Source organism: Lissotriton helveticus, chromosome 3_1, assembly GCF_964261635.1.
Source record: "Lissotriton helveticus chromosome 3_1, aLisHel1.1, whole genome shotgun sequence".
Classification (NCBI taxonomy): domain Eukaryota; kingdom Metazoa; phylum Chordata; class Amphibia; order Caudata; family Salamandridae; genus Lissotriton; species Lissotriton helveticus.
In genome coordinates this window covers 212,914,152-212,936,451 of record NC_136061.1, presented here as the reverse complement: position 1 = coordinate 212,936,451, position 22,300 = coordinate 212,914,152, and the positions used below count along the sequence as shown (strand labels likewise).

The 22,300-nt window shown below is 46.0% G+C and overlaps 1 protein-coding gene across 1 annotated transcript in view; it reads right to left on the bottom strand.

Moving 5' to 3' along the window:
• UNC45B (unc-45 myosin chaperone B) overlaps positions 1 to 22,300 on the bottom strand; it is a 56,817-nt gene that overhangs the window by 8,424 nt on the left and 26,093 nt on the right. Inside the window, exons 13-18 of the mRNA XM_078679611.1 lie at positions 19,705 to 19,832; positions 18,025 to 18,091; positions 11,692 to 11,805; positions 4,829 to 4,944; positions 3,129 to 3,246; positions 789 to 947 (exon numbers count right to left, since the gene is read on the bottom strand). Coding sequence (XP_078535737.1) covers positions 789 to 947; positions 3,129 to 3,246; positions 4,829 to 4,944; positions 11,692 to 11,805; positions 18,025 to 18,091; positions 19,705 to 19,832 — 702 coding nt within the window. The remainder of the gene's footprint in view (positions 1 to 788; positions 948 to 3,128; positions 3,247 to 4,828; positions 4,945 to 11,691; positions 11,806 to 18,024; positions 18,092 to 19,704; positions 19,833 to 22,300) is intronic.

Sequence of the window (22,300 nt, the reverse complement as noted above, 5' to 3'; positions counted from 1 at the left end):
AACTGGCAGAAAGAGTGGAGAACAAATGTGAACCCGTGGCAACCAGCTGCCTTCCCTTCGCAGACAGGAGGGCATCCCCTAAAGGGGCGGGCACCACTCACTTATAATTAATCAGGTACTACAACAGCCCTTGGTAATTCATTTCATAGCCATGAAGATCACCGGAAAACTGCCCTTGTCAACTGCTATATGTCATCTGCTGTGCAGCCGAAGCAGTATCGCGACAACCTTGCGCCATGCCTTGAACCCAGCATCAGTAACGTCCAAGGCACTGGGCACCTCCAGGCTGTACGTGAATCAGTTGTGGACTGAAAGTGTTCTTCAGCTTCTTCCATACAGGGAAGTTTAGAGGTGGGATGCTCAATGGTTGACCCAATGCTTTCCGATGTTACTTATGAACAACTGCACCCCACCACCGGTCCAGACAGATACAAATCACTTTTAACTTGGCCTCATTTAGTCATGTCAGTCCAGTGCCATTCACTGTCCTTCAGCCCTTCAAAGATGGACATGATTAAGCATGTTTTAAAGTTTGCTTTTATTGGTCAGCTACGTAAATCTGGCTATTTCTTGGCATAGAGTATGCCTTTGAGCCATTAGCAAACATGTCATGAACATTTTTAACATACAAACTATACCCTTGGCTATGCAGTCAGCAGTGGTGCTGTTGGTGGTGTGTGGGGCACCAGATCTCCTCCCATGTCTGAATACTGTGCGGTGCAGACAAGACGATTTAAGCATTTACTCTGTAATTGCCCAGCTGGGATGTGTGTGCACTTCTTACTTACCACTTCAGTCATCTTGAAGCACAGCTTCTTCTGAGAGGAGGTGAGCATAGCAAGAGCACCGGCGGCGGCACGCTGGAGCTTCTCCTCATCTTCCTCACTGCACAGCAGCACCATCAGTTTCATCCTGTCATTACCTTCCTCCAAGAATCGATTTTGCACCTACAATGAAGCAGAAAGAGCTGTTACCAAACACATAATCCTTAGCCTTGAATTTCTTCAGACTGGCAAAGTGTGAACATAGCACTTAACTTCTTGTAGGCAACTTCTAGTGTGACAAACGGAATTGGGACAGTGATACAGACGTTCTTGTGTCTCAGATTGGATGGCTCAGAGGGCAGGCACAAGGCTACAGAACCGTTCACGCCTAGAGATGCATAGATGATGTTATTTAGTCAGCGACAGAGTATTACAACTCTGGGGATGTGTAGAATCCCAGATTAGCACAAGGATACCAATCAATGCCCCTCTCTATAAACATCTCACGAGGTGACACATAGACAGGGATACTGTTACATGTACACTTGAGGGCGATACAATTGGCCCTGAGACACTGAGCATCTATCCTCTTGAGCTGCAAGGCTTACTTGAGTGGCACTGGACATAGTGCCTTTTGTACTATGAAAGAATAACACAGGGATTGGTACAAGGGTAGAGATCATTTCTGCTCCAAGGTTTCAATGTCTTCTAGAATTAGGTTTTGAGTATTAAACGTTTAGCCTATAGGACTAGATGAATAGTTAATTTGGAAAGGTTTACAGAGGTTTTCCATCTGCTGCCTTTAGGCTCATATGATTGACACAGGGATAGAGCTGTCCAACCACTTAGCTAGACAGCTTATGGCATTAACACAGGAATACCGCATTCACTTTTAGAACATGTTGGCACAGGGGTAGAGTTCAGTCATCTTATGGTACCCCTCACCACTTTGTGGGAACACTTGCTGAGTATTTCCAAATGTCTCCAGCAAAGGAACAGCAGATAAGCCAATGTGTTGGGCTGTTGTCTTTGAAAATATGAATTTTCAGCAACCTTCAGAAACGAAGTAGTTGCTTATTCATCAGATATAAATTTGAAGTGATTTTTAGACACAAGGACTTCTAATTAAGCTGATCTACCCAGTGGACGGGGAAGATTTGGTTGCCTAATCAATTATATGAAGTAGGAAACGTCCTGGGTATGACCAGAGCAGTTTGTGAACTATTTCACATTTCACAACATTGTGATCCTATACTTATAATGTAAAATACAAAAAGTTGCGACAAAAATATTATTGTAAACAATATTGTTAAAATAAATACAAAAATATAGATTTATTTTACAAATGTATCAACTTATTACTAACATTTAAAATATAAAGTTAATAACATAATATAACAAAATACATATTAGAAAAGGTAAATATATATAAGAAATATCACAATCGTATTTTGGTTTTTAAAATAACTTTTTTAAAACATTCAATTTCAAATATATATATAAGGTACAACTAAAAACCATCTTTTTTTAAAGTAAATTTTTGGCCTAAGTTCAGATGTTTCCTTTAAGCTGCATTACAAAAAAATACTTTATTAAAATGTGATCACAGACATACTGACCCCAGCAGGCAACCATCCCTGTGAGTGCATCCAATTTGTGTGAGTTGCAATTTGTGTCCTACCTCGTGAATATTGATGAGGTAGGTCGATTTGCGACCCACTTGTAATGGTTATTTTGTGAACCAACCTAACAGTACAAAGGTCATTTCACAGAATCATAATTGATTCATATAAAGTCTGTGAGCAATTGGGGACCACTTTTTGCATAACTGATTTCTTGCACATCTGGCCCTTTACCTTGATTGTTACTTGGTTGGTCCAATGAGACATAACACCCGATGGACGTGTATCTGGATACCAAGTCACTAGAGGTGAGTCGGGATACCATTAAGGAAAGCAGGTTTACCTATATGAGCCCTGCATTTTTGGCAGTTTGGGAGCTGTCGCAGCTCACGTCAAGACTAAGAATTCTCTCTCCTCTCTCCTGCTACATATATTTCCTATATCACCTTGTATCTATTTATCAGACACCCACTCTGTGACTGTATATGCCTTCTTATAAAATCAGTCTTATAAATTGATATTCCTAACGTCTTTCACCATTCTGTTCACTTACATTACGAGTTGTTTTTCTCTTCAACTGATTCTTACAGACCAATACAGTGCCTGACCTTACCCTTCAACTCTCCACCAGACTCAGGCCAAACCCCGCTGTTGCCTCTTCCATCATGGCCTTACTTATCTACATCAGCTCATCATCCCTCTCTTTCCTCCAATCTGCATGCACACTGCGGTCACCTCTCACCTCTTTGTTTATCACCAAGTTGCACATGCACTCTGTGGCTGCCAGCCGGATCTGTTCATGGTTCTCAAACATGTAGTTTTCTATGTCTGGAATTGCTTTTTCTTTGATGATCTTTTGCCTGCAGATTCCAGATATGAGAAACATAGATAAAAACACAGGACCACAGCATAAACAGTGTGCAATGAATTTACATAAGCTCCATGTAACCTTTTAACTAAGGAAGTGCGACAAGCTAGTTGGCCAGCAAGTCCCTGACTCAATTTTGCATTGAAATGCAATACATCATTTACAAAAATCTTAGTGGAATGCGTGCCCATTATGTAGTGGTTACCATTCAGCGGGTTGGTTCCGGTTGAAACAAAGTATGCATGTCAAGTAGTTTATTTACATTATACTGACACCATAAAATACTTTTCCTGTGATTGAGCCTTCAAGGGTAATATTGGCTATTTTCTGATGGAGTCAGACGTAGCAGATGCAGTAGTATCAGAACACAGGGGTGTGAGGGGCCCCTTCACCCAAATAACAGCATCCTTTTCACATCCAACTGGGGTTAAGGGATCCATTTCCATCACTGCAAAGACCCACTGCGCCCTTGCTATACCACTGGATGAGTTGCACTGAAAGGTTAATTAATATTATGTTCCTAGGAATTTTAAGTCCTGTTGAGCCCGATATCCTTGTCTCAACCTTGGTCTGGTACGCACTGCATGTCTTTCTGTGTTCACATTCGGGGCTAGTTTCTGTACAGCTGAGTTGAGCCATGAATAAAAGCCATCCACCTTTTGCAATCATTCAGTGGTCAATATACACAGCAATGTTGGCAGGAACATCTGACACTTTTGCGACTATCGTAAATGGGGGTAATTTCTGGATAGTTGTGAGGGACTAGATTAACCATTCAAGTGGCTGGAGACGATGAGGCCAAGGAAATGATAATGGGGGCATCACTACTTACAGTGTGTTTTATTGCAATATTTACGTTTTAATAACAATCTGAACTTATATCAAATCCACAATATAAACAAGGGAGGTTAAGTAGATTAACTTTATATCTCCCTATGTATGTTTACCTTGATGATAAACTGGTAGTCTTGGAGTTATGTGTGCATAGCCATATTATTGGGCTTGACACTGTGGCATACTGTTTCATAAGTCACACAGACCGTCGAATTTTACCATCAGAGATTTTACTAGCTTAACCTACATTTTTACATTACAGATGTTTTATTGATTGGCCTAAAGAAGGCTTTTCATATCTCCCCTTTCTTTTTTAGAAACACTGGCCAATCATAAATGATCTTAAGTGTTTTTTTTGGAAATGTTAGAATTTGGACAAGACTTGGGTGTGCATTCTAGTTGTAATACAATCTCAAGTTAACTACATACTTACTGTTTTTGGCTACTGATGGCTGTTGTGACAAATCGATGACCCTACGCTAAGGCTGGGTTGATTCACAGGTCCTTCACTGAAAGCCGGATCCCACTCTTCCCCTTTGACTACAACTTGGAAACTACATCCTACCTTTGTCACTTGGAAAGATGCACCCCAGCATCACTGATTGGGGATCAGCATCATATTTGGATGCCACGTGTTACTGTATAATGAACATTTTGAGCTGATGTGCCAAAGCGGTGCATACAGAAATCTCTCCACTTTGCATATCAATAACAGTTTTTTAAAGACAGTAGCTACTCACCGTAATTTGTCACTTTTTCCTGCAAAATTTGTTAGACCTAAGAGAGCCTCAAAGTTTTGCATGCCATCCCGTTCTGTGTTCAGCAGACTGACCAGCGGCCGCACAACCTCGTACACCTGAGGAACAAAGAGAGGTTTTATTTGAAGTGAATGGAATTGTACTTGGGATTCACACACAAAAACGCAGGAACCTTGGACCCCCTGAGCAAACACGTTTGCAGAGAGATCGGAATTTAGCCCTTAACTCGTAATAAGTGCTTAAATGTGTATTGGAGCAGGGAATGGGTGCACTGGTTCAGAGACTTTCAACTCCAGGTCTTGGTGGCCGAGGAATCTGCCAAGAGATGCCGAGCGTTCACTTGTTGACTCGAATAAAGTACCAAGATGAAGAGGCTTCCATGTATAAGAGCAGGACTTCATTACAGAAGCAACCTCAAAGGTAAGACATGGACAGCAAGTGGAGGTTTCTGCCGTAGTTTGCTCGCTGGTAGTAAACTCCCATCAGTGAGAGCACCTGCTTGTCATTGCTAGTGGATGGGCGAGTAGGTATAGCCTGATTTTTAAGGGACGTTCTTAGTCAAAATACTCTCTACTCCCTCACATTGTCTGTTCAACATAATAATCAGCATTAAGAAGGCGACTGCAATGGTATATATTGCTCACGTTAAGACCGGTATTTTGCCGGTAATAATGTGGGTCTTGGAAACTGGGTGAGCAACAGTGGGTCTCCTCAAGAGCTGTTGAGTTTTGGGGGTGTCCCTGGTGCCCATTTATCCATGGGAAGGAGGACTCATAGGCTCCCTCCCTTTGCGGGCACGATACTGACCCCGTTTATTCAAATATTCATATTACCTCTTAGTGCTCTTGTATACAGGAAAACGCCCTGCTTGGGTCTTTCTTCCATCCATCTTAATGGATGGGAATTAATGTATAATCCCTTCCTGCTTGGGCTTTGCCATCATACTGATCTGACCATGCGCCTAAGGCCTGGGTAAGGGTTTTAAAATATATCAGAATCTTAACGATCTTGATGGGTACCATTTGGTGAACCAATGAACCAAACAGAGCTCTTTACAATTGATTTTTCTTAACCCAGCAACCATTTAATGATTAACTTCTGAATTCCTTCACAGGATGCTTACGCAAGATGCATGCAACACATCTATTTTAGAACATCTAAAAATGGATGTTGTTTGAATGGTTAGATATTGACTTGTTAATTTATATCGCACAGAATGCGACTACCTTCAGCCAGTGGCAGACTACTGAAGTTATGGAGTCCACTGTGAGGGACAGAAGATAAATCCCTTCTTACTACCATGATGACATGATAACCCCTAGACAACGTTATGTGAATTTAAGTATTTCAACCCAAAGAAGTAAGGGCCAGACGTACAAAGGTTTGTTGTGTGCCCAAATGGGCAAACCAGGACACCCCCGCGCCACACGGCCACCAGCTGTGTGTGTGCCCCTCGCCCCTCGATGCTGCTCGCAGCCTCGTTGTGCCATCTGCCTAGCCACCCTAGCTGCCTGCCTCGCTGTTCCCTGCCCCAGCAGTTCCGCCGTATTTTCGTGGTATATTGTGGTTTTGTTGTATTTTTATTGCCTTTTGTATTAACTTTGCTGTTGTCCCCCTGTGCCTTGCCCGCCCCGCTCCCCGCCGTCGTTCACGTGGCCACGCCCCCTTTTGTTTTGTGTCGTCCCCGCTCCCGCCTCCCAGCTGCTCCTCCCTCCCACTTAGCCTTAAATGGCGACCGCGCGTACGCGCAGCGGGCGCGCAGATTGTGCGCCGAAGGCGCGCCAAAGGCAAGCCCGTCTGCGCCCGTCCACGCCTGGCCCGCGCCTAGTGCCGGGACCCCTGGCCCCCACCGACGCAAGACGACCCGACAGACCTACGACGCCGCTGCCCTCAACGCACTCAATGCCGGCTGGAACCCCACCTGCTGCCGGGCCGCCCGAAATGCACTCACGGACCCTTCACCTGCAGAACCTGCAAGTTCACCTGCCTCCGAACCGGCACCGCGCCCGCCAAGCCAAGCACCAGCTGCAACCACCTGAAGCGCATCCTACTCAACACCCGCTCCGTCCACAGACACGCCGTGGAACTCTGGAACCTCCTCGACACATCACCAGACATCGCCTTCCTCACGGAAACCTGGATGAACGCCTCCTCAGCCCCCGACATCGCCATCGCCATCCCGGACGGGTACAAGATCATCAGGAAGGACCGCGTCAACCAGACCGGAGGAGGCATCGCCATCATCCACAAGAACACCACCCGCATCACGACCGACTCCAACGACACCTTAGCCGCCGCCGAGCACCTCCACTTCCAGATTCACACCACCCAAAGATGACCCTCAGAGGCACCCTCATCTACAGACCCCCGGGACCACACACACAATTCAGCGAAGACATCACGGACTTCATCAGCCCGCACGCACTCCCCTCCGACGACTACGTCCTCCTAGGGGACATCAACTTCCACCTGGAGAACAACAAGGACCGCAACACCGCCGCCCTGCTGGACAACCTCGCCAACCTCGGACTCAAGCAACTGGTGAACACCCCCACCCACTACGCCGGCCACACGCTTGACCCCGTCTTCTCATCCAGCAAGCACATCACCTTCAGCCACTCCACCGGACTCCACTGGACCGACCACAGCTGCGTCCACTTCAGCTTCAGAAAAACCACAACCCACCACCACCCGCAACAGGTTCCTCACAGGAGCTGGAGCAAGATCACCGCCGACCAGCTCACCACCTCCCTCAGCCAGAACCCACCTGCCAGCACAATGGACCCCAACGAAGCAGCCCGCAACTTCACGCAGTGGCTGACCACCTGCGCCGACGACCTTGCACCACTGAAGAACCCTCCCAGCAGACACAGAAGCAAGAGGGCCCCCTGGTTCACCGACGAACTCAAGGACTCCAAGAAGACCTGCCGCACCCTCGAGAAAGCCTGGCTCCTCGACCAGACCACTGACAACATGACCGCCCTCAAACACGCCACCAGCAAGCACCACCAGCTCATCCGCACCACCAAGAAGAAATCACTGAAGGAGCGACTGGACAACAACGCCCACGACAGCAAGGAACTCTTCAACATCGTCAAGGAGTTCTCCAACCCCAGCACCGACAACAACGACATCACCCCTTCACAAGATCTCTGCGACTCTTGCATCGTTCTTCCACCGCAAGATCGCCGACATCCACAACAGTTTTGACACACCATCCACGCACCCAACCGTCGAACCAATGCACCCCACCGCCACCCTCCGCACCTGGACCACGGTGACCACCGAAGACACAGCCCGCACGATGAACACCATCCACTCCGGATCTCCAACCGACCCCTGCCCCCACCACGTCTTCAACAAGGCCGACTCCACCATCGCACCCCAACTCCGAGACGTCATCAACACCTCCTTCAACACCCCCACCTTCCCGGAGAGCTGGAAGCATGCCGGCATCAGCGCCCTACTGAAGAAACCAACAGCGGACCCCACCGACCTCAAAAACTTCCGCCCCCATCTCGCTCCTCCCTTTCCCTGCCAAAGTCATCGAGAAGATCGTCAACAGACAGCTTGCTGCCTTCCTCGAGACGAACGGATCCCTCGACCCCTCGCAGTCCGGTTTCAGAGCCAACCACAGCACCGAGACCGCCCTCATCGCAGCCACCGACGACATCCGAACCCTACTCGACAACGGGGAAACAGCGGCACTCATCCTCCTGGACCTCTCTGCAGCATTCGACACTGTCTGCCACCGCACACTAGTCCAACGCCTCAGCAACACCGGCATCCAAGAGAAGGCACTGGAGTGGGTCATCTCGTTCCTCGCCGGAAGAACACAGAGAGTCCGCCTCCCCCCGTTTCGATCCGAGGCCACCGAAGTCATCTGCGGCGTCCCGCAAGGCTCATCACTCGGCCCCACCCTCTTCAACGTCTACATGAGACCTCTTGCTGCCATCGCACGCCAACACAACCTCAACATCATCTCCTACGCCGACGACACCCAGCTGATCCTCTCCCTCACCAGAGACCCCGACACCGCCAGAACCAGCCTACATGAAGGGATGAAAGACGTCGCCGAGTGGATGAAGAACAGCCGCCTGAAACTGAACTCAGACAAAACGGATGTCCTCATCCTGGGACCATCGCCCGCCGCCTGGGATGACTCCTGGTGGCCCCCAGCCCTGGGCACCGCTCCCAAGCCAACAGACCACGCACGCAACCTGGGCTTCATCCTGGACTCCTCCCTCTCGATGACCAGACAAGTCAACGCGGTCTCCTCATCTTGCTTTCACACCCTCCGCATGCTTCGCAAAATCTTCCGATGGATCCCGACCGAAACCAGGAAGACGGTCATCCAGGCCCTTGTCACCAGCCGACTGGACTACGGAAACACCCTCTACGCCAGTACAACAGCCAAGCTACAGAAAAAACTCCAACGCATCCAAAACGCCTCCGCCCGACTCATCCTGGACATCCCCCGACGCAGCCACGTCTCCGGCCACCTGAGGGACCTGCACTGGCTCCCCGTCAACAAGAGGATCACATTCAGGCTCCTCACCCACGCACACAAGTCTCTCCACGACCTGGGCCCCAAGTACCTCAACGACCGCCTGACCTTCTTCACGCCCACCCGCCAGCTACGGTCCACTAGCCTCGCCCTCGCCACCGTACCACGCATCCGAAGAGCCACCGCCGGAGGCAGATCCTTCTCCTACCTGGCGGCCAAGACATGGAACTCCCTCCCCATCCACATTCAGCTGACCCAGGACCACCTCGCCTTCAGGAGACAACTCAAGACCTGGCTGTTCGAGCAGTAGCGGACCCCTTCCCCCAAGCGCCTTGAGACCCTTCCGGGTGAGTAGTGCGCTATACAAATGTTATGATTGATTGATTGATTGATTGATTAGACCCGTTTGCGCCCGCAAAACACCTGTGGCCCATGTACTAATCCCATTTTGCGAGTCACAAATCAATTTGGGACTCACAAAATAGGATTAGCGACTCGCTATTAGGAAGGGGCATTCCAAGGGCATCCCTTCCTAATAGCAACTCCTTAAGCTATATAAGAAAGTTTTGCAACCGCAATTGCAAAACACTGACAGTTTACCACCCTTCTGAGAAGGGTGGTAAAGCACCCACAAATGGGAAGGGGTTAACAGGGGACCGCTTCCCATTTGTGAATGAATGCACAATTTTTTGGGCAGGCAGTGGTCCCTGGGACCACTGCCCGCCCTTAAAAAATGAAACTCAAAAGTTTAATTTTTATTTTTTTAAATGCATCCCGTTTTCCTTTAAAAAAAACGGGCTGCATTAAAAAAAATGCAATTTAAAAGCAGTCCCAGATATGGAGGTTTACTGACCCCAGCAGGCCACCATCCCTGAGAGTGCCAGCCATTCCCAATGGGGTCGCAAATTGCGACAGCCTCATTAATATGCATGAGGCATACAATTTACGACCCCATTGGGATTCGCAAACAGTGTCTCAGACACCGGTGTTAATCCCAATTAGCGAGTAGCAAATTGCGAGTCGCAAATGCGACGCAATTTGCGACTCGCTAATTGGCGAGTCGTACATCTGGCCCTAAATTAATTCTCTATTGGGGCCCTTTATGCATGAATACACGTAGCAACTAGGTAGGGAAACAATCTCAACCCTGAAGAAGGCCTCTGAGCCATATGTCTATAAGCCAAACTTGTTGGTAGATAAGGAGGATGTTTAAGTCATAGCCAGTGGCGGCTTGCATGGATCAGGGGTGGTGAAGCAGGGGGGTGTAGTAAAATAAAAATAAACTTACCTCATCGCCGCGTCTCTCCTTCGTCGTCTCTCCGCGCCGAGACGAAACGGCGACAGGAAGCACACAAGCTCCCCTAAGCCAATTACAACGCTGCTGTCAGCAGCTTCGTGATTGGTCTGAGCGCCGTGGTTCGGTAATCAGATGGAGTCTATGGACCGGTGCATATTCTTCACCCATGAGAACATGCCAAGTGTGCATGACTTTTTAGCCGGCCCAAGACAGCTGGCCAAAACCTCATGTGCACACCACTCTACCCCAGCTCTGGTACACTAGACCAAAATTCTTATGTTTGTATTTTCAAATAGGAAACAATTTTTTCAAAACAGCCCGTGTTATTGAACTCAATCGATGCTGCTTTAAAAAAAATGTTTCCTGCTTAGGAAGATATTGTTAAGAGCAGCGAATTGTCACATGGCCCATTACTTACTGCCCGAAGCCTGCCAACTCCATTCACAAAGGGATCGGTGTCCCAAAGGGAGAACTTCCTCTTTACCAGTTGCCACCTCTTTTGAGGTGTAGGTACTCAATGTGATACTACCACAATAGTGAAATCATAGGACACCAAATTGCCCCTTTCACATTTATTCCTAACAGCAATTAGATATGGGTCGGGAAACCCATTTTGTTAGTCAGAAATGCTTTTCTGACTTGCAATTGGGGGGCAGACACCTGGTCACAAACCCTGTGATTTTGCAAATCGAAGGATTTGCAGTTACAAAATAGCTTTGTACAGCTAGCCCCAGGAAAAGGATAGCTTAGGAGGCCTGACTTGAGGATAGTGAACCTTTCACCTACAGGACAAGGCGGCTCATGGATTTTGTGCAAGGATACACAGCTTTCAATTTCTGCGGTTTGGTGAGATCAATGGAGGGGAGTTATTTCTTGAGTTGACAATTTCACACAAAAAGATTGCTCTATTTCTGGAGCATAAATGACGTACAGTATGTATACTCTCACTTCTTATAAAGCTCTAGATGGACTGAAAGTGGCGCACAGACACTCTTATGATTTTTGAGAAAGCACAAATACATTTTACATGAGGAAACCTACCCTCTCTCCAGGGAATGCAATATCCGGATTTGAAACTGCAGCAATTCTGGCCAGAGCATGGCTGGCTTTTGCTTTTCCAACATCAGTGCCCTCGAGGGCCAGCGGTATGAGCGACTGGAAAAAGACACAACAGATGCTCAAGGTTAGTGGCAATAGCATACAGGCGCCTGAAGCATTTGTATTTTCTATAGTAGGCTATATCTTATTATTTTGTTTTTCTAAATATCTTTTTAATGTTTTCAGATTACTTGTAAGTTCAACTTCAACATTTATCCACTTTGTATTCAGTTTGGGTTCAGTATTGCATAGTATACATTTCACATACACATTGTTATATAATAGGATCGGTACATCTTAATCATAGACACATCAGTTTAGTTAGGGTACCTAGTCTATCCATCCCTACTACCTATCTCGATCCCCTACAGGAAGGTATAGCGCTCCCTCAATAGGTGTGGGGTGTGCCAACCAATGCTCTGCTACCACCTGTGGCATGTACCTCGTTTGCTTCACCCAAAACCACGCGTAATGTGCCTGTGGAGCAGTAAAATATAGTTCAAAATTCGGTATTCTAAACCTACCCTTCGAGTAAGGCCACGTCATTATCTCCCACAGCAGTCTGGGCTGCTTACCTCCCCACACAAGGCGTATCATCTCTGATTTAAGCGTCTTAAAGAAGTGCGCTCCCGGGTTAAAGGGTATGTTTAAAACAAATACAGTAGCTGGTGGGGTATAACTATTTTTATTAATGATGCACGCCCAGCCATGGACAAAGGCAATGCCACCCATCGTGTAACGCTGTCTGCAATTCGAGTTATGGCCGTCCCGTAGTTCCCTCTTATAAGCTCCCCCCTATCTCTGGCGACTCTGATCCCCAAATATTTCAGGTCTTCCTCACACCACTCTAATGGGTAGTCCATTGGGAAGCGCCTATTAGCTTCTGTAAGTGGGAAGAAACTAGACTTCCCCCATTTTATCTGGACCCCGGAAAGTCGCCCAAACACTATGAACTCACGCAGTATCGGATTCAAGTTTTGTTGTGGGTCACGGATATACAAGGTAATGTCGTCGACGTATAGGGATATGAGAATTTGGCGTTGAAAACACTGCAGGGCCTTGTCATTATGTAAATGTAAATGTATTTGAGCTTGTAAAGCGCACTGCTACCCGTCCATAGGTCTCCTGGCGCTGTATAACTCTTGGGAACCCGTCCTGGCTTTCCCTGTGGGATGGTCCCTGCTGGGCGTCCCCAAGGTGGAGCCAGGCATCCCCGGAATTGATGGGGCCGTTGTGGAGATTAGGCAAGCTAATGCCCAGAGTTGCCGAGTGGAACCCCTGATTAGAGTAAGCACCGAAGCGAGAATTATCGAGTCCGCTGACCAAGGTCCACGACCCTGCCGCGTCGGGAATTGAACCCTGGTCCCGGGCCGACTTCTGCTCTCGGGTCTGCCGCCTCTAACCAGTGAGCCACACTACTCCACTCCACTGTTTGCCGTAATTTCGCTGCCAGCGGCTCTACAGCGATGGCAAATAGTAATGGGGATAGTGGCCACCCCTGTCTGGTCCCTCTTGTTATACTAAACGTCTGCGAGGTATGCCCATTGATCAGAACTTTTGCTGCTGGTAGATACTAGGCTATAACTTACATTCTCACACCCCTACTTATCGGATGGAAGGATAGGATGTAGGATGCTTCAATGCTTTTATTGTCCATAATAGAAGTACATTTCTTCCTATACAATCAATAGTCCCTCCACTAAAGATGTCAGTGATGGTGCCATTTCAAATAGAAGGAAGACATGATTTTCTTAGGTTTGCTATACCCTATTGTAGACTGTTATGTTGATAATCTCCTCTTGGTAATATGGTGATGTATTACAGACCTCTGGATACACTTGTATGCTCCAATAGTTGCATGCTGGAGTGGTTTCCTCCTTTAAAGGGTTGGGATGTTTTCTCTTTTAACCCTTCCCACTCTTATGACGGAACCGCTCTGTCACGCCCCTCGGGTGGGCTGTGCTGGTGACGGAGCGGTTCCGTCATGGCCCGCTTACCGCGCCTGCGCGGCGCTGAATTCGCGCCTGTGCGGCGTGTTCTATTGAGCGGGCGGGGCCATGACGGAACCGCTCCATCACAAGCACAGCGCACCCAATGCGCGTGACAGAGTGGTTCCGTCATAAGCGTCAGAGCGCCGCGTGGCCCCCCCGCCCCTTAGCCCTGCGGCGGAATAGCCGCCGCAGCGAAGGGGTTAAGGAAAAGCCACTGATTGCCTATTTGCGTATGGAGTGGAGTGGTCATTTCAATCGCCAAAATACCTAATAACATTGGAGAAACCTATGTAATCTGGCCTCTCCATGGGAGATTTATTCATACTTATAAAGCCTCAAAGCAAGCCTAACGTGGATTGTGGTACAGCTGAAGTTTATTGATGAGAGATGTGGATATTCCAGCATCTAGACTGTTGAGATAGTCAATGGAAAAAGCTGGAAGAAAATGATGATCTCCTCTTCCACTCCAAGTTTCCTCACATTGTCCCGGGCGAATAATATCAGACCCAGTAATGTCAGAACAAAGCCTGCTGGCTTTTAAGACCAAAAAAGATAATTTCAGTTTTGGCTCCATTCAGCTAGAGCCGGGAGGTGTTCATCCATGCTTTATTTGTTTGAGACATTCTTGAAGTTCATCATAATGGATTTTTTTCCGGTTGGAATTTTACCAAAGCCGCGTGTCATCAGTGTAAGACTCTTGGCTCTTATCAAACCTAAGTGACGGAGTAAGTAATTGTCAGTTAAACTGGGTGACAAGGGAAAGCCCATGGCATCCCGTAATTTAGATCCTTTGATTCATTCAGAAATTAAGCCATATTAACGGTCCATTATAAATAGGGCTCCCGGTTTTCCGTTTTTACGGATTTATACATATAAATAGACGGAAATCAATATTTCCTCTGTCTGTATTTATATGTATAAACGGCAAAATACTACTAAATGTTGCTGCGCGCTCTACCGTGCTCCAGTGAAGAGTTTCCTTGCCACTGCCCCGTTCCTTGCAATCCTTCAATCAGGGTCTTTTACTGCCCTCATGTAACCCTCTGGGCCCAGGGTCTTTCAGTGACGATCGTGCCCCTCAGCCTATCCTGGTCTGATCATAGCGTCACTGTGTGGGCATTCCAACACCTCCGGCCCCTCCCTCATAACTTCTGGCCTTTATTTCTGGGGCTCACCTGACTATTCTTCCTGTTTGCCTGCACTACAGACGATTGTTTCCCTGCACTACGGACCACCAGGTGTGAAGGCGCCTTCCTGTTGCCACCGTTGGCTTTATCTCTGCGCCAGCCCGCCGCCATTCCTATTCACAAGTTAAGTCTCTAACGAGTCGGAATTCCTTGTTGTGGCGGCTCTGCTTGCAGTGCGTGGGCTGCACAGTTGGGGGCATCACCTCGGCTCTAGAAGCACGGGCAGCGAGTGGAGGAGCGACTGAATCACCCTGGGTGCCCCTGCACTGATTCCCCTGCCAGGGGCACGTGAGCATGTACGGTTTCTCTGCCTATGAACTGGCCTTGGAGTTGTAAGTGTAAGTGTTACCTAAGAGAACTTTGCATTGGAGTGATGCAATGAGGAGAAACTAGTGAGCATACATACATAAAGACTGTATATTTTGAAATGTCATTTTACCCACACGTACACTTATCCCAGAGAACAGGCTGGATTAGAGCAGCAAACAGAAATTCTTAGCTTACAGTGGTTCCTGTTCAATGCTAGACATTAAGGTCTAATCTAGAAACAATGAGTGACTACAGAAAGTGTTATGTGGGGTGTTCTAGAACTACAATTGAGAACCAGGCATGTCCAAGGTGTGAGATATGGTAACTGTGTAATTTTGTGTTCAACTAGGAGTGCTTTCATTCCTCTTGAACGTGCTGTTAGTAGGGACCTTTCTCAGGACGGAGGAATGCTATTCCACATCTTGGTTGCTGCCCAGGGAAGGATTGGTGAAGATGTTTGCGCTTTTTGAATTTAGGGAGCTAGTGTGCATTGTCAATTTAAATAAATGCGGAAAAATACTAGCTGTAGTGGCGTATTTTCCTTGTGGCAAAAATAAATGTGGATAAATACAGAAATAATGCCCAAAAAATAAATATGGATAAATACAGACGGAAATGGCAAAAAAATAAATACCATAAAACCGGGAGCCCTAATTATAAATCAATTAAGAACTAGTGGCATAATGATAACTCATTATCTGGTCCCACACACCCCATGTCTTTCTTCTGGTTTAGAAGTGGAATGTAATAATCCACTGTGTTGAATGCCACCAAGACTGCCAGGTAAGAACCATTGGTCATCACTTGAACTGAATATATACCAAACAATACTGCTAAGTCCATGACATGGGCGGAAACCAAATTGAGCCTCATCAAGAGGCAGATTTACTAACGCTTTGTGCCTGGTTGGTTGGTTTTACTTTGTAACACAAACCTACAGAAAGTGTTACGTTAGGATTCACTACCCAACACAAATCAGGATTTCCATTGGATAATTTACCAGAGTTATGCAAAGTGCTGCTTGGCTTTACATTGCTTCAAGGGGGTTTTCCATGGGTGGTACATGGTCGTTTCTATGCAACCACTCATAGTGGCCTATTTACAATGAAATGACAGAGTTTGACCTTAGCCTTCCTGTCTTAATGCTGCACAGCGGCACGAAACGCACGACTGCACCATATTTTCATATTAAGAAACGCAGGGCTGCACCGTATTTACAACACTAGGGTGCAGCCCTGCATTTCCCCCTGCGCTGGCGCTAAACTTAGCAGCCTAGCTCCAACGCAGGCACCCTTGCACCATAGTGCAAGGGTGTCTGCGTTGAGGGGAAGATTGTTTATGTGGAGGAAGGTATCCCTTCCTGCACAGAAACAATCTTTAAATGACGTTCTGTAACTTTTATGTGTGCTACTTAATGCAGCACACACAGAAGTTGCAAAATGTAACTTCTTTTTTTTTATTGTTTATGTGCAAGAAGGGACACCTTCCTGCACATAAACAAACAATGGCAATTTGCTGTTTCTATGTGTGCTGCACAATGCAGCCCACATGGAAACAGCAAAAACGAGGAGCATTTCTCCTCGTTTCACCTGTTAAAGACCAGGTTTTTCCTGGTCCTAATTTTGGCGCTGCCTCCTTATTACACTGCCTTTGTAAATAGGGGGCAGCTTCAAAATCAATGGGTGTTGCGGTGTTACTCCCACCGCAACACCCATTGCCCCCCCTTTCACACTGAAAGGGTGCCTTATTGCCATCACAACCTCACTGAAAGTGACTTTGTGGTGGCGATGGAGGCTTGTAAATATGCCCCATAGTTTGTAACACACCTCCTATGCATTTCCACCTAATATTCTATTTCCTACGTTGCATGCGTATTGCACTGTACAGCACACATTCAAAGCAGAAAAAGTTTTGAAAGAATTAAAGCATAGTTGTACTGGAAGTTGCTGCGCAGCGTTGCCTTACTTTTAAGTAAACCTGGGCCCAAGAGTTCCTTGCAACTCCAGCTGCTATTGCAATCAAACACAATCCCCTTTATCAAGGATTATGCTTGCACGTAGCAGACCGTCAAAGGTTCTACCTTGCTTAAAGGGATGTAGTGAGGTATTTTTAGTAATGGTGTAATAATAGCTTTACTAGCTTATGGTGGATGATTTCCTGCGTGGGGAGACATTGATTAAGTTCATAATAATGGGGCTAAACTGAACTGGGACACTAGCCATAACACATCTAGATGAAGTATCATACGCTTTGTCATGAGTGTTGCCTATAAGGAGGGGGCTTCATATGTATTTAAGGCAGAATTCTTGGAAGTGAAACGTAAATACATGTGATACCAGACCAGAAATGTTAGGCTCTTCTATTTATTCCGTTGGTATTTGACGAGATTTTTTTAACAACTCATTTGAGGAGGCATTGGGTTTAATAATCACACGAATGCTTCCTTTCAACTTAGTTTCATTAACTAAAGTTTCACTTATTTTGTTACACATTTTCTTTGGTCATTGTTTGTTCTTATTGGGCCTTTGGCCTTGGAGGTATGATAAAACCAGACACGAGTTAAAGAAGATTTTTACTTTTCAGTGCACCAGTTTTGAATTTAACATCTAGAATTACATAATGGTAGGCTCCTAAAATCTCTTTGTGTTTTTAAAAAAATGTTAAATACTACCTTCTGTGTTTAAAGCCATTACTACCGTGGAAAATAATGGTTTACATATGCTGTTACAGGTAAAGGTTAGATGGAATTTCTATTCTCAAGGGTTCATTTACATATCTTATTTTTTTACCTTTCCACCTCCTTCTGCCACAATAATGCCTCTGTCCTTTGGATCATCACATAAAGCAAGGAATACTCTAAAATGGAAAACAACATAAAATGTTTACAACAAATATTATGCGGAATAGCGTCTTGCTATTTCATCATACAAACTTCTAAATTCCTACTACTATACATTATCTTTAGATAGACCATAAACATTTTGACTGACTGCACATTCAGGTCCCTGAAAATTTAAGAATCTTTCTGAGTGCGTCTCTTTGCATTCTGACATAGTTTAGCCATAGTGCCTGGAGGTGTGGTGCTTAATTTATAAGGTCGCTTTCATTCCATTACTCCTGGGTAAGGGGTTTACTGGTTGTGCTCTAGGTCTCTATAAGCGCTGGGATGCCTCTGGGTTACCGTGCGCGGTACAAAATTCTTTAATAATAATAATAATAGTACTACATATCGCCCTAGGAAAGATGCATACATTGCAGATTCGATATTTATTGCACGAAAATCTGCATTTTTCCGGGTATTTTCCCCAAATATATTTCACAAATATTTCCTCATGTGCGGTGAACTGTATGTGTGCAATAATTATCATGGAAATATTAATGTGATCCCTGCACAAACTCCTGTTTACACCATGTTCAGGATGTACAGTCTGACAGAAATACACTATGGACGTATTTAAGAGACCACTGGATTTAGATGTGGGGATACTGCTGGGGTTGGGGTTGGCAGACTCTTCTGTTTATACATTATTTCACCCAAAACGGGGAAGAAAATGCAGGTGCTGGATTTTCTTCAAGACCGCATTCAAGTTCAGATGTTTCCCCCCTTACAGAGTAACTACAGGCCCAAATCCACTAACATTTACTACTTGCTTGGAGCGGGTGTTAACACCTTCGACTCTCATGACGAGCCACGGTGCTCGTGTGCTCATGACGAGCTGAGCTCGTCATGACCGTTGGAACGCTCGCATGCTGGGCAAATTCCCCTGCTGTGCGAGTGTTCTAAAGAAACGGGTGTGGTCATGGCGAGCTGAGCTCGTCATGAGCACACGACTACCGTGGCTCATGACGAGCTGTGCTCGTCATGAGCATGGGGTTGCTGTGCGCCCCCCAGCACAGCAGGAGAATTTGCCCAGCTGTGAAGGGGTTAAATGGGTGTGAGGGCTTTGTGGAGGCCAGTGATGTGTATGGTAGGGGTAGCAGGTAGGTGAAGAGCCGGGAGCTCTCCTCAATGTTCAGGACCAGGGTAGGAGAGGGCTGTGTGCAATAGTTACCAAATGGTCGTATAGCACTCAGATCGACTGGGTCCAGTGTCTTCTCACCCAAAATTTCCAGATCCATAGTTTGCCGACCTGGGGTTACCAGGTCCAGCGTTTATGGACTTGGTAATTTGGGGCCTGGAGACACAGGCCATGTTAGATAAGCCCATGGGGTACCACTCCAAGCTACTTCTAGTGACATTGTGCTACAATAACACGACAGAAAATACCACAATAGTTAACCACTTCTCGATTGGTACTGGTAATGACTCAACAGAGTCCTGTTTCAATGGACAATGGGTCAACTAGGAAAGAAAGCTGAGAGAGCTATTCCCTTTTCCAGACAGTAAAGGTTGTGTGTAAATCTTCAGAATAACAGTCCTACAGAGGTAATGCATTCTGGCTTTTATCTCATATTGGTTAGATAGTTACCTTGCTAAGAGCTCCTTAGTTGCATCAGTGAGGATGGCACTGTCTGCTTTCACCATGCACGTGAGTGCAGAAGTCACTCCTGCCTTGAGCAATCGCTTCACTCGCTTCGACACAAAGTCTTTCTTGTCCTGAGAAAGGTAGGATACATCTGTTAATACTTGGCAGTAGGAGTTAGATGCACGTGTTATGTGGGAGGAGAAATAACTTTTTTAAACATTGGCAACCTTATGTTATTGGAAGAGGCAGTGCACAATGTTTTGTTGGGAGCATACCAGCAAAACCTTGGGGCATATTATCAAGAACGGCGTTAAAATTATCGCCTCTTTCCTGCCACTAAAGCGGCAATAATGGGCTTAATAATATGCCCTTGAGAATTCCAATAGAAGCCCATGTTCACACCAGAACATGGGCTTCTATGGGAATTCCAAAGGGCATATTATCAAGCCAATATCGACGCTTTAGCGGCAGTTTACTGCAGCTAAAGAGGCGATAATTTTAACACCGTTTCTTGATAATATGCCCCCTTGACTTAGAGTATTCCGGTCCAGAGTCATGCTAAGCTTTATGAGTCACACAAAGAGCCTTAAAGGTGATTCGTTTTTTCACCAGCAGCCAATGTGGATCAACAGTTGCCTGAGAGGTGCACTGAAATTTAGGGAGGTTTAGTAGCAGCGGGGCAGTGGCATTTGCAAAATGTGAAGTTTGTTGAGCAGTCGCTGTTGTAAACCCATATGTAAAGCATTACAGTAATCAAGCCTAGATAGTAGAAGGGCTACAATTACCCTTTTCCTGGGTACAAAGGGGATAAAAGGAAAACTTTTCCAAAGGGATTCAATAGATAGAAACATGTCAAAGTGACTTGACTTACGTGGTCTGCAGAGGTGAGCTTGTCATCAAAATAGACTTCAAGGTTTCTAACTTTCCTGACCAGGAAGGCCAAGTTTCCTAGATCCTGCGGTCGCCACATGGGACCAGAATGACGTGGCGCAACCAAATAGCAGGACCGCTGTTTTCCCTCAGATGAGTTTAAAACAGTTTTTGTTGATCCATTTTCTCAGCTCCTGCATACCGTTACAGAGGTGTGCGACTACCTCAAGTAGGTCAGTGAAAATGGAAACCACTATCTTGGTGTCATCAGCATAGGACAAGATAGAGAAACCAAAAGACCATATGAGTTTTGCCAGGGGTAACATAGACATTAAACAGCGTGGGCCGTAATACTGAGCCCTAAGGGCACCACACGGAAGAGAGAATGGCTTAGAGAAAAAATTACAGAGAGTAACTAATTCTTCTCGTCCCGCTAGAAAATACCCTCACATAGTCAGGGCGACATTACTGATTCCAATACTCTCCAAGCGTGTTAGCAGTACTTTATGGTTGACAGTATCAAAAGCTGCAGACACAACTAAGAAAATGAGGGCAGCTTTCAATGATCTCGCTGTTTCCCTCGGTAGCTCCAATCAAAGCAGATTCTGTGATGTGACTACCACTAAAACCACGCTGAGATGAATCGAGTAGTTTGGTAGTAGTAAGGAAAGATGACAATTCTGTATTCATAGCTTTCTCAGCTATTTTGGCAGGAAACCGAAGTAGTGAGATAGGGCAATAACTATTAACTTCCAAGGGGTTTAATGAGGGTTTCTTTATTAAAGGTATAATTGATGCCGTTTTCCAAGTTGTAGGAAAGTATCCAGATTTGAGGATGTTATTTAAGAGGGTGGTAAGATGTCCTTGGCACAGATGACTAGAAGGGCAAGGATAAGTAGGAGCCCAATATTAGTGGCTTCAATAAGCTTAATTACCAGCTTCATTGACAGAGGGGACAATCCAGAAATTTTTTCTTGGATGGGTTTATTGTCTATGGCAGGGTTCTCCAACATTTTCTGTAAAAAAGAGTGACTTATGGCCAATGAAAATCATCCTTAGATACTAATATTATTAACATAAGTATTAATAAAGCATACGTTCGCCTGTAGGCATCGTGGCGTTGATTTACAGATGTTTATTTATACCCATTTTATCAGCTTCGGATGACTGAAAGGATGAGTGGGCCCGCCAGGATTTGAACCTGTGACCATGAAGTCAAACATAGGTACCTGCAGTGGACACACTTATCCACTGAGCCAGCAGACAGTGTTGTAAAACTGACCACTTCAGGCGGCAGGATTACATTAGTGGACACCGTATGCAGGATTACGAACAGTGGTCACCTCAGATCGTCAAGAATGGTTGTCATCAGTAATGCACCAAAGCCCTGTCAATGTGAGTAATACATACAAGCCCTAGGTGCAGTGCCCTTGGCTGTCAGTAAGTAACAATACTATGCAAAGCTGCACGATTTATGGCTCATATAACAGCTTTACATATATTTTGGAAATTCAACCATTTTTCTCCAAATATTAGCTTATACCATCCGAAAATACACACATGTACATCTGGAATATGCACTTTTGACTTACGGTACATGTATATTAATTCAGCCAAGCTAAAGCTTCCAATTTATTAGGGTGGGCTGCACAAAGGAGAGCTACTTATAGGAAGCTGAAGAGCTACCAGTGGCGCATGAGTCACTCATTGAAGGGGCCTGGTCCATGTC